Source organism: Chenopodium album, chromosome 11 (assembly GCF_948465745.1).
Source record: "Chenopodium album chromosome 11, dcCheAlbu1.1, whole genome shotgun sequence".
In the NCBI taxonomy this organism is placed as follows: domain Eukaryota; kingdom Viridiplantae; phylum Streptophyta; class Magnoliopsida; order Caryophyllales; family Amaranthaceae; genus Chenopodium; species Chenopodium album.
Genome location: NC_137844.1, coordinates 48,620,977 through 48,635,100, shown reverse-complemented (window position 1 = coordinate 48,635,100; position 14,124 = coordinate 48,620,977). Strand labels below are relative to the sequence as shown.

General features: G+C 29.9%; 1 protein-coding gene across 1 annotated transcript; it reads right to left on the bottom strand.

The window, feature by feature from the left end:
* Positions 1-1,816: 1,816 nt before the first annotated feature.
* On the bottom strand, positions 1,817-9,163 carry LOC145567663 (long-chain-alcohol oxidase FAO4A-like). Its single transcript, XM_081627007.1, has 3 exons — positions 8,634-9,163; positions 6,958-7,224; positions 1,817-3,870 (listed from the first exon to the last, which is right to left on the bottom strand). The coding sequence occupies exons 1-3, from the start codon at positions 8,895-8,897 to the stop codon at positions 1,981-1,983; spliced, it is 2,421 nt and encodes an 806-aa protein (XP_081483133.1). The 5' UTR covers positions 8,898-9,163; the 3' UTR covers positions 1,817-1,980.
* Positions 9,164-14,124: the final 4,961 nt, after the last annotated feature.

The following is a 14,124-nucleotide window of genomic DNA, read 5'->3' as shown; positions in this document are numbered from 1 at the left end:
TCTTGGGTTTCGCAATGTGTAACATCTTTGTTAAACTCCGTACTCATCTTATCCTTCGACATTTTAAAATAAATAATAGGGTTTTGTGTATTTGCATAAAAGAAGGTAATATATAAGAATTCGTCAAGACTAAATCAAGATGAATTCCTTTGATTTAGAGAGGAGAAGATATAGAGCTCAAATGTGATGAGCTCACTTAAGATAAAATTGAAATGTCACAGTGAAGCAATATTTTAACAAAATTACGAATAAAAAGGAATCAAATTAACTAACATTTGTTTACATTTAGATATGCATCATCCTATGCTTGTTTATATAGAACGTTACATGCTTGCTTAATTTGTGTGGTATTCGTTGTATTAGTCGATTTTCGGGAGCTTTTTTTTTTTTTTTTTTTTTTCGGGAGCGTTGACAACTAATTTATCTAAAGAATTCTTGGTAGTTCGTATAGAATAAATATGGCGTAATACATGTGCAATTTGTTTTTCCTACAAGACACGACCCATCAACTTCCACTAACTGCTTAACTAGTAGTCCCAACTTAATTAATTAGTATTAAATTGTGTCCCAACCCCAGAGAAAAAAATATTTTTTCTATAAAAATAATATTGTACAATTGATGTGATTATTAAGGGCGTGGTTGTCAAATTTAAAACATCAAGTACAAAAAATTGGAAATTTTGGCATATATAGAATATAGAAAAAAAAAAAAAAAAAAAAAAAAAAGACCACGACAAATGCATATAAAATTACAGACATGGAGGTGTATAAGTTGATTAAATACTTTTTTTTTTTTATATAGTTAGATTAGGAATTTTGCCAATTAAATAACCAGACTATCTTATGTAATTTATGTACAAGAAAAGTTATTTTGGGGTGACATCATCATCTTGAATCTTAATACTAATACTAATGTTTAACACTTTTTCCATTTTTCTTCTTAAATATCAAGTCTTTAGTTGAGTCTTGAAATTCCAAAACTCAACTTAAGACTTGAGATTGGAGCCCACCTCAATTTTATTATTATTATTATTATTATTATTATTATTATTATTATTATTATTATTATTATTATTATTATTATTATTATTATTATTATTATTATTATTTTACACTTTTCTACCTATAAAGAGATTTTTTTTTTTTAAAAAAACAAAAGTCATATATTTGAGTCTTAGGGCTAAAGTGATAATTTTGGACAACTCTTAGTGAGTCTTAAAAAGAATTTGATGACATCATTTTCAATGAAAACCACAATTTGGACAAGTCTTAGTAAGTCTTAAAAAGAATTTGATGCATCATTTTCAATGGAAACCACCAAAAATGATGTCACATCTAAGTGTTAAGAGTTGGGGCTAAACTTGCTTAAGTTGTTAGGATTCAAAATAAATTTTAGTCTTATTGTGTGTTCAATTCACAGAATATGATTTTCGCTTATCTAAATTTACCTAAAGTTATTTATTCAAATTTATTCGTTATAATCTATAATTCAAGAGACGAAGAAATTAACAGGAGTTACAAAATCTAATGTACAACCTCCTTTTATCTACGGAGTATAATTTTTTATTTTATATGTTTTCGGAATCACATGTTTCTATTAGTTACTATTTTTTGTTCACCCCAAATAAGAAGAGAATAAAGATAAAAATGAGATTATTCGATACCACAAAAAGATCGATTAAAGCATACATAGGATGACAAAACATAAGAGGAGGTACACAAAATCAATAATCTCTCAAAAAGATCGAAGTACTACAAATGCTAATGTCACAAAAAATTTCATTCGATTACTAAGAGTACTTATTACAGACTCGTATGAAATTATATACTACAGCAAATTACATGCATATAACTAAACTCAAAATTAATAAAACAAAATTTTGTCATTCTAAATAAACATCAAATTTTGTTTTTATTATTAACAGTAAATTGTATATATATATATATATATGAAATAAACTACACCTTAACAATCGTAATTCACCTTTTCTTTTTCCTTTTGAGGTACTCAAGAACTGATTGAGAAGTGCAGTAAGAAATAGCTTGGATTGTGACCATAGGATTAACACCCAATGCCGTAGGAAACACACTTGAATCGGCTAAATAAAGCCCCTCTACTTCCCAACTTTCTCCCATTTGGTTTACGACCGAGGTCCTCGGATCGATTCCCATCCTACAACTCCCCATTTGGTGGGCGGATGCAATAGGTGTAGAGAGCCCTTGTATGGCCTTAGAACTTTCTTTCTTAACAAACTTCTCGAATTCGTGACAACTAACTTTCTTCACGTTAATACTTGCACCACTTTTATGGTGTGTGCCTATCTCTTCGGCCCCTGCTCCTGCTAGTATCCTAAGCATCTTCTCTATTCCTTTTTTAAGATTGGCCTCGTCAAACGGGTGCAAATTGTATGTGATGTCGTTCGGAGAAGTCGAAATGTTGCCGGATCCTACATCGCGAGCAAGGGCAAAGATGTGAGCTGTTCGCGAAAATTTTGTCATTCTATCCTTCATGTTTGAGCCTGAGGTCCATGGCATTATGGCTGAATATATACCCGGGTGTAACGACGGGGTTTGGATCACGGCCCCGTACCCTGATCCGTTAAAATCAGCTACCACGGTCGACATCGCTGTCATGATACCTCCCTCGTAACTCTTTTTCTCTTTTTCCGGCCACACTTTCCCTTCGTCCGACAACAAAGTTGATAGTGGCTCCGTATCCGGGAAGTACCCCCATGCCATCACCACCGGATGAAGGTGCAAATTTTTTCCTATGTTCGGGTTCCTTAGGCCGCTCTTTTTTAGTAATGCTGGCGTGTTGAGTGCACCACAAGCTACAATTGTTGCATTTGCCTTGACCACACATAGATCGCCAGTTTTTAACTTGAACGCCACTCCTTTTGCTGTGTCTCGATTTCTCCCTTGTTTCCTTTCATACAAGACCTTTTCAACTTTACAACCGGTGAGTATAGCACCATTTCCGGAGTCTACCACATCTTTAAGCCAAGTTTCACACGTACCCTTCTTCCTCCCATCCTTACACCCAAGACAACACCAACCACAATAATGATCTGCAGGGGCATTTCGGGGAATATTCACTACAGGGTACCCTAACTCCAAACAACCCTTCCTTAAAACAGCATTATTAAACCCTTCCTCACTAATTTCACTTTGAACTTCCATCTTTTCACAAACAACATCTAGGGCTTCTTTAAACAATGGACTATCAAAGATCTCGAGTTCATGATCATTAGCCCACTCTCTAATCACATGTGGCGGGGTCCGTATCGAGGCGGACCAATTTATTGCTGATCCACCCCCAACCGTTGATCCAGCTAAAATCATTACCCCTAAATCCCAAGTTGTTAACAAACCTGCACCTTCATACATCTGATCCAAAGTTGGTCCCTCTAATAGAGAGAGATTTTTCCTAGCACAATAGTCTCCCTTTTCCAAAACTAGAACTTTATATCCTGCTGAGGCTAAAACTCCGGCAATTAAACCACCACCACTTCCAGAACCTACCACAACGACGTCACACTGGATGGTCATAAACGGATTTTGGTAATTGTTACTTTTCTTTTTTCGGTTTAGTGACACGTGTATGCCTGGGCGTCTCAGAGATTCCACAAGGATATCTTGAGGATTGTTTATGTTAATAATGCCTTTATAAAGTGGGCCGTAAAGATCTTCTTTGGTGGGTTGCTCTTGGGCTTGCTTTTGGGTTACTGCATTTGGGCTATTAAGAGATGGTTTAGGTGTGAGATAACCAATGGGCCGGTTCGACTCGTTTTGCTTTCGTGATTTAAATTCCGGGTCTGGCCCACAATACCCAATTGCTTTCCAAGATGGGTTCTCGTCATTATCGTCCAGCTGACAAAATTCAAGAATCATTTTAATGACATTCACCATAAAATCACAATTTGCACTTGGAACAGTTAATAACAAGAACAAGAAATAAATTCGTCAATGTTTTTAGTTGTTACACTTTATTTTATATCATTATCCTTCTTGATCATTTTAGTTATAATTTGTCCATTACTAATAATATTTGACCCACTATTCTTAATTTTTTTTTTCATATATAAATTCTCTTTCCACAACTAAAAATTCAGGGATTAATTATACGGATCATTATATAATGAACCTCAAAATTGCTCCCATGTATTTTGGGATAATGAGAGGTTTAAAAGAATCATAACCACGTGGTATAACTGTTATATGAGAAATTTTCTAATCATTAATCACATAATTTTTTCATTGAAATATCATATGATATAAAATATCAACATAACTCATAGAACTATGTGACTAATAACTAAGTGAGCACACTATAAGTGAGGATTTTTTTATTTTTTATTTTTTATTTTTTTATTTTTTTTAATTTTTTTTTATTAATAATTAATATGGAGTAATAACTTTAAAAATAATATCATTTTGTACAATACTATTGAATTATCTCAACATATATTAATTTTAAAATATCGAATATTATAAATTTTAATAATAAACACTTCGAAATATTAAACAATAATGAGCAATTGTTAATAAACAAACATGTCAATTAAAAACAAAACTTTAAGTAGCTTTTTCTTCTTTAATTTTGATACTATTCTAATACTATACTCATCTAATTTATCATCTTAGCCCTTTTCCCTGTCATTTTATAACAATTCTATCCTAGTTATCTCTTGATATTCACTTTTATTAAATTTGACATCCATTCATATATTTTTTTCCTATATTTTAAGCTATCAGTTTTTTTATACCTAACTATTAACCGTGAAAAATAAAAAAGAGATCGGAAGAGAAAGTACAAATAAGGTTGATATAGTATAATAATGTAAAAAAGAAGGTAAACGTGCTTAAAGATGAATAATGTAAGTGGGGGCAGCAGCATTGAAGCATATATGATTCTGTTATTGATTTGGTTATCTAATGTGTTTTGAGTTTGAGAAGTTGGTGCATAGCTTTTAAGTTGAGTAATGAGCTTGTTAGGTCTCTTGTAGTAAATATGTCACCCAATTTTCGGCCGACAAAGTTTGTTACAATTTAAGTGTCATTGGTATCGTACTTAAAATGTTGTCATTTCTTACTTATTTATAAAATTACATTATATTTTTGAAATTATACCCTTTTATAGAAGGTGTTGAAAGTGTTTTCCTTAGTATATATAATATATATTTTTAAAAAGGTGTAATTGGTAATATAAGAAGATAAATAGACCCTGTTCACTTCACCTTAAAAAAATAATATTAACTAAAAATAATTTCAGTTTAATAAAAACAAGTTCAGTTCAGTAAAATTAATTTTAGTTCTGTAAACATAATTTTAGTTCAGTAAAAATAAGTTCAGTTCAGTAAAATTCAGTTTTTTTAATGAACAATTATAATAGAAAATCAGTAAAAACAATTTCAGTTCAGCAAAAATAATTTCAGTTCAGTAAAATTAATTTAAGTTCAGTAAAAATAATTTAAGTTCAGCAAATATAATTTTATTTCATTAAATTAATTTCAGTTCAGCATAAATAAGGTGAAGTGAACGGGACCTTATCATGAGAAGAATTCTGAATGTGAAAAATTAAAATTTAGCGAAAAAGGTTGTAATACAAAGACTTTCCAAAACGTTATCCATATTATCTCGCCCAAGCATACTTAAGTGTGGAAATCAAATGAGATCTTGTGCATTAGTTATTGAATTGTATGATGACTATGATCATACTCAAAATAGAAGATTACACTAAAGAATATTAGAATTATATCTCCTTTGTGTATAGTTGTGAGTCTTGTGACACTCTAAATAGTTATTTTGTACGATACAAATTATTTTGCTATAAATATAAAAATAAAAATAGAAAGATGGTAAAATTGAGAGAGATGGAAGGAGAAGGATAATGGAGGAGGTTGGATTGAAGAGAGTAAACAAAACATTGATTTCTATCAACTTTTACTATTAACTTTGCGTTATAACAAAGTCTCTTGCCAGATGGTTTCTAGAATTAATTTTATTTACTTTATTGTAATTATTAGATAGATTAATTTATATCAAATTCTGATTCATTACATTATCAAACTCTATATAATAATAGCACTATATTAATTTCTTTGACAAAGACATTTATCCTGATTTAGGTTTCCTTCCGTGACCACTTTGGTATTTCTTTTGGTATTTTATCACTCTAAGCATTAAAGAATGAAACTGGCAGTTGGAATGTTTTCATCAACCATTAATACATAACCAAACTTTAACCGTACGTAAAGTTTTACTAATGTATACCGATACAATAAGTATAGTAAACAAAAATATTATTAAGTGGAATCTTGATATATCATAATGGTTATTTTTTAGGATTAATAATTATTATATATTTAAATACATATGTTAAAAAAAAAAAAAAAAAGAAAATTACATATGGACTGGAAAAAAAAAACCTTACTTATATTGCCTATGTTAAAAAAAAATAAACCTTATATATGGTTCCTCTTATTATCATTTTTACAAACTTATTAATAATAAATGATTAAAAAAATTCTATCAAAAAAAATAATAAAATAAAATAAAATTTCATCAATACTAGTTAAAAAAATTATGTGAAATGCTGTAATTCATGAGTATATAAACTTGTAAAGTAAAACTAGTAATGTAATCCATAAGTAAATAAACTTGAAATAGTATAAATACTCATAGTTTATTTAATTAGTTGAAATGTTTACATTTTTGACACAATCACAAACTATCTACAAAGTAGTTTTTCAAATTATAAATTCATAATCACTTGGCATTTGTTAGATCTGTCTCTACATGTATTTTCAAAACATCAATTATCTATAATTTCCACTTGTAAATAATTAGATTTAATAACTGTTAAACTAATGAGTTGGTTGGCTAATGTGATATGATAAGAAATTAAACGTATCAATTAAAGAAGAACAGAGGAGTTAAGAGCAACTAAAGGTATACCTGAGTGTAAAAGGCCAACAAAATGAGTAATTTTATGCCAACAAAGGCCCACCGATATAAAAAGAAGCAACTATTACTCAGTGAACGAATAAGCCGCTGTCGTTTTTCCAGTGGTAATTGTGAAAACTTGAAGACAAATGGGAAACAAGGAGATAAACTGTGTATTCCTCCAAATACAAAGGTTCCTAACCTTGTTGACATCATAAAAATAAAGAATCGTAGTAGGAACACATGATGTCGAAGTCTATGGCTTATCAACCTTCCTATCTGGAATACATGCACAAAATAACACAAAATAATTAGCCATAGAATATATCATAACACGTATTACACATGCATACACAAAGGGCTTATTTAATCTCACATACTTCCTTCGCTCTTTTATTATTTCCTTTTTAGGAAGTTTCACAAATATTACACCATTTCCTGTTTAGGAAAAACATTATTTGTATTCACACTACAAATATCCAACATACCCTTATTTTTTCATACTTACTTTTTAGTTTATCAATATGTCACATGGGCAATTTTATATTTTTACCTTTCTCTCTTTATTATTTTATATATACATCTTCCATTCTTTATTATTTGACTCGGTTTGACTTTTACGCTATTCATCACCTCTCCTTTGATCGTTTTTTGTGAGTAATATGTAAGGAAAAATATATTCATGTGAGATCTTTTTTAATTCATCTCAATAACTACTATCATAATATATAAGTTTTATAATTTTACTTATGCAAGATTAAAGTTATTGCTCGTTAAAAATTTACATTGACAAGTGTGATAAAAGAAATAGGTCCAAAAAAAAAAACAGAGAAAGTATATATATATTTCTAAGTGACGGGAAGGAGTTTTAGTTTAGGATTCAAAAGGACCAAGCAGATAAATTGTCATGCCAAGGGATTGAAAGGAGCTAATTATATCATAATTTTCATTATTTGGTAGTATTTGAGGTCTTGTAATATCAATAGAAAGCATAATGATGTTATACAGATTTGAATACTTCAAAACAAGTGAATGCAAAATAGCTTATACTATTCCTTTTTTTTTTTTATTTTATTTTTTTTTTTATGAAAGCTTATACTATTCCCTTTTTCATAGTTTGATTTTATGCATTATTCAAATGTTTTACTTTCTTTTTAATTCGATTCATCTTAGCGTATCTTAGTATATATTTCAAAATATCAACTATATATATATTTTATTTACTGATAACTAATGATATACATAAATCAGATCAATAAGCATGTATATTACCATCTATATATTCCAAAAATCTTTTCCCTCAAAAAAAAAAAAAAAAAATCCCAAAAAACTTGTTAAAATTATGCATACATCAATAACCTAACTAAGAATTAATGTCAAAATAAATTAATAATGCATTTAAAGAACAAAGAGAATATCTTATATATCATGCATGTTAAAAAAAAAATTGCTTTATCTTGTAATATGTATAAGTTGATGAAAGTATGTACTTCATGGTACTATAAAAAGAAAACTTATTTCATGATTTCATACTCCATATTACTACGTACATAGCCAAAATCATAAACACATAGGCAAAATAATAAACACATATAAATGAAAAAGCCGCAAAAGAAGAAAGGACATACTCAACCATAATTGTTTATATATAGCAAAAATAAAAATAACGAAAGATGCATGGTGCCTACATGCTCTGGACTTCCAGTCATAGAGGCTGAGGTTTTGTAAAATTTGATGACACACTCATCCGTGGCCGTCTCCGGTGGATCCACGGCCGGTATGATGGTGTCACAAAGGGCGGTAAGTGAGTCCATCTCCCTGGCGGACAATTTATTAGTATAAATTCTTTTATCTCCCTCATTCAAAAGGCTTTGTGTATCAATACTTCCTAAATCTATGACCAAATGCTCTCCTTTTTTGTTTGTAACGACATTCGAACCCTCGAGCTCCATACTAATTTTGTGTGATTTAATTTTTTTCTAGGAAAAGATATATAAATTAAAAACCTAGGGATGCATGAATAATAATCTTTCTATTATATGTTATGTTTTCATGTATATGTATATATAATACGTAAGCTTGTATACATGTGTGGTGCTCAGTAGTAGCTAAGATGGCAAGCTAACGCAATTACTCTCAAGAAAGCAAGAGGAGCGTTGTCAACTAACTAATAACTAATATGATATACTTGTGAAATTAATGTGAGTGATATGATTATTCTAACTTTACTAGTTTGTATTTTTTGAGTAAAGTGTTATACGTATAGTGGTTGGCTATATGTGAATTCCTTCTGTGTGTGTGTGTGTTTTTTTTTTTTTTTTTTTTAAAATATCTTTTAATTTATTAATTCCTACTATTTTATAATGTTTGATTAGGTACATACATATGGCAACACATACATAAGTTTGACCATTCATATTTGAAAATATATGTTAATATACATATTAGACAAAGTTAATAGTATGAAAATATAAAATAATACTATTTTAACAACATTAATTGTACATTGTGATGTTTGAGTTTTTTTTCTTTTTATATTGTTATATATAAGTATGGTTATAGTTAATAGATAAATAAGTATAAGATTTGTCAATTATTTTAAAATGGATGTATTACAATTTATACATTTGTGAGTATCCTTTAAAGTAAATCATTGAATTTTAATATTTTCAATTCTAGATGCTAGTTAAAATTATGGAAAGTTGATATTATAAAAATAAACATTATACAAATTTAACTTTATAACAAGTTCCCCCTCCCCCCCCCCCCCCCCCTTTTTTAATGCTCATATAAATAAATAAAGGCTGTTTAAATTTCCCACTACCTCCTCCATTTTTCAACTGCACTATATAGAGTTTCATGCTTACATGCAAAACTTTAATATTTATGTCTTTAAATACTTATAAATTTTTTTTGATATTTGAGCATAAATCAAGACGAATCTAATAAGATCTCACTAGAATTGAATATATATTATCTTACATATAAAACATAAAAGATGGTTAAAATGGAATAGATGTACTGTGTGAATAATGTGTTTAAAGGATGTGATTAAAAAAAATGAAATTTTATAGTAAACGGAAAATTCTAAAAAAAAAAAGGGAGCAAGTATAAGAAGATAAACAAACATTGATTATTAAATGACACCAATCAAAAATTGATTTTGTTTGAATTTCAATTCAAATTTAATTTCCTTTGGACAAATTGACGCCATTAGTCCTAAGTATAATTTCTCTCTCCTACTAACCCCAGTTTCACAAATATTTTATTATTTCTTTTTCCTACCAACCCCACCCTCACTACCTTTTTATTATTTCTATTTCTTAATAACAATACTAATCTATAATTTTCTTAAACTATGAGCCAAGCCTACTGTTGCAGCTAATGCGAAACAAAGGGAGTACGTACTATTTTAAATGCAACACATTTATTTATATAACTAATACTAAAGTAGAAATTTCTGACATCATTCCCTTCCGAAACTGTACACATGGCATGCTCTCATAAAAAAAATTTCTACCTAAATGTATTGATGACATCATTTTATTAAAAGTTTTTTCTTTTGTGCTACATCCTTCCATCTATTATGCCTAGAAAATAGTATTAGATATTTATCTCAAATTAAGGACTATTCTCAAACCCCCCCCCCCCTATTGAAACCCTTATTGTTTTTCTTCTTCCTCAAATATGTTTTTTTTTCCAAATAAATCAATTCATTAATAAAAAACCATACGACATCTAGAAATGAAATCTAAATTAACAAATATATAAAATTGAATCAAATAAGGGTTTACTTCATCGAAGATACAATCATTGAATAAATCTTGCAGTGTGGTACATCTCTCGCATACATCGCTGGAATATACAACCTTTTTGGAGAGACAGTCTAACGATTTGTTGTAGGCGTAAGGATCAATGATATTCATCTGATTCACTTGAACTTATCAGAAAATTCGACAACCGTTGTGATCCCGAACAAATCATTACCAACGAAATGATAAAGGGCAAAAGATGATTATCTTTTTGATAAACTCTAGCACACAAAAGAATCCTAAACAAAACCAAATAACTAAACTAACAAAAACTAACGACTCCACCATGGGGAGACACTCCACCACAGGGAGACAAACGAACATCTACACTACTCGTGTAGATTTATTGAAACCTAAAATTCATAACTAAATTAAATTAAGGGAAAAGGGACGGAAATAATCTAAAATCTGAAGAAATAAAACTATTTCCGGCCTAAACGGCCAAAAAATTATAAAACCCTAGAAGAAATTAGACTATTACCTCAATTGATGTGTTGTTTTGTCGCCTTTTTCTTAATTTTTTATTTCTCCATCATTTTGGGGCAAAATTGGCCGCAACACCTACCCTGAAGTATGGCTTGGGTGCACTGAGCACCCTAAACTATGTGAGTAGCCAAAACACCACCAACTATGGTGTTAGGTACGACGCGTGCCTTAAATGAAAATTTTCGTACACTTATTTCATCGGAGGAGGTGAATCCACGTGTGCTAAGTGGATGGAAGACTACATAAATGTTATAGAGATGGAAGATTCACCTTCGATCCCCCTGGTGAAATAAGTTGCCGGAAATTTTTATTAATGGCACGCATTTCACTAAACACCATAGTTGGTGGTGTTTTGGCTACTACGCAAAGTTCAGGGTACTCAATGCACCTAAGCCATACTTTAGGGTGTTGCGACCAATTTTACCTTATTTCAATATTTAAATTTTCTCTTATTTTTTAATGTGTGATTGATTGTTTTATTTTAGAATTTTTATTACTATTCAATGTAATACAATTATTTTATTTTTAAAAGTTTTTCTATGAATTGTAAGAAATTATGATGCTTTTAAATTTGTAATTATTAATCAATTTGTGTTCTTTTAGTTAAATGTACATCGTACGCGAGCTAAACTAGTTACCAACTAATATCTATCCAAATTTTATACTTCCTCTGTTTCTTTTAATTGCCCCAATTGTTATTTTACGCTTATTAATGCAATATTTTGGTCATTAAAAACTATAATTATATTTAATTAAAAAATTATAAAGATTTGATATTTGAAATGTTGGCGTCAAGAAGAATTTAACTAGATTCCACATGACTATGTTTTACCTTTTGAATAAATCACTAAATATGGTCAAAGGAGATTGTGTATTGTGAATAGTGCAAAAATTCAAATGGTACAATTAAAAATATGGAGGAAGTATAATATAATTACTATATACTATATATACTTCTTCCGTTCTTCTAATATTGTAACAATGTGGAAGATACGAAATTTAAGGGGTCGTTTGGTTGAAAATTTTACAGTAGTCGTTTGAAATATGACTACCATAATGTTTTAATGATTATATAGTTTATAATTGACATATTTAATCCAAGTAATTAAATATACTACTTTATTTTTGGTGTTAAATAGTATTATCAACATTTTTTTGATTTTTCAAATTTTAGTTTCATTTATATAATTTTTATTCTTAATTCATAGTTTCTTGAAAAATATTTATTTAATGTTGGATTAAAATTTTCAAAAGTTATATTGCATTGTAGATATTATAAGACTAATTGTGGCCATTTTATAACGTGAAAAAATGAACTGGTGGGTTTATTTTTATTTTTTTTATTTTACCACCCCTTAAATAAAAAAATTACTCAGATTCTCACCTTTTTCAAAATTCCGGTAGGTTTTCCATTGTGGACCCCACCTAACTAACTTTCCTTTTTTTTTTCTTTTTTTTCTCTCGACTTAATCCTCTCACTAATATATTTCACTCAACCTATCACTTCATTGAATTCCTTCAATAAATTACTGAAAAATCATCAATCTTCTCCCTCTTTCTTAACATCCATCTCTTCAATCTCCTTCAACACCCAATTTTCTTGTCCTTTCCCTTCTAAATCGTTCTCATTCAAAATTTCAACAAAATCATAAAACCCTAAACCCTTTATCTCTTCTTAAAACCCCTCTTTCAATTGCCATTGCTGCGACCACAATCTTCTTCTTTGGGTTGGGTTATAGGCCGTTGACTGCAAGAGCTGAGCCAACTATACCGCCTATGGTTGAGACGTCGGAGAAGGGAGAAGATATAAGTTTCAACGAGGAGAGAGAAAAAAAGCTCAAGGAAGATGTTGCGGCGAACCCAAATGATGTCAAAGCATTGAAATCATTAATGGAAGCGAGAATCAAGAACAAGAAGCTTCCATAGGCAGTGGAGGTGTTAAACAAGTTCATTAGCAACGTGAACCCTAATTGTTGAAAACGCCCAATTGAATTGTCCCAAGAACCCTAATTCTCAAATCTACTTATTTACCCCAATTATAGTGGAATTTAGTGAAAGAAATGCGAATTAAAGTTGGGAGAGCTATTTTAAAGAGAAAAATCAGGGGAAAAAATCAGTTAATAGGGTCAAGATAGCGGTTAGTAGCCATTAGGTGGGGCCCACAGACGGAAAACCACCTAAATTTTGAAAAAGGTGAGAGTCTAAGTAATTTTTTAATTGAAGGGTTGGTAAAATAAAAAAAAAAAAAAAAAAAATTAAAGGGGTTGTTAATTTGAAAATAGAGTCATTTTTGGGTGGTAATTTAAAAATTTTCCTTAAAATAATATGGTAGTCATTTTTCAAACGACCGCTGTTTATTGGAATGTATTCTATACTTCATTAATAGAATGGATGTGAAACTTAGGGAGATAGGTGAGTATGAGATTTCTTGGGTGTGAGGAAGAGTTAGAACACCTGAGCATGATATTCCATTACTAAAAAAACTCAACCAAACAAAAAAACTAGATGGAATGGATTCTAACCGCATTCCAACCCATTACAAATGATCCAACCAAACAAGCAAGGATGATTTTACGGCAGTCGTTTGAAAAATGACTACCAAATTATTTTAATGATATATAATATGGTCGGTTCATTTTGGACTAGTATGAGTTTTAGAATCCATATCGCATACCTCTCTATTATAAAATTCTATACCAATACATTTCAATTTGATGAACCAAACACTCCCCTAAGATGAACGACCTGTTCTCATTTACTGAATTGAGCTAAGCTGAATAGAACTAAATTGAACTAAACTGAAATGAATTGTTTATAAGAGAAGGAAATTAGGAACTAAATTGAACTGAACTGAACTGAAGTGAAATTAAGCTAAAGAGAA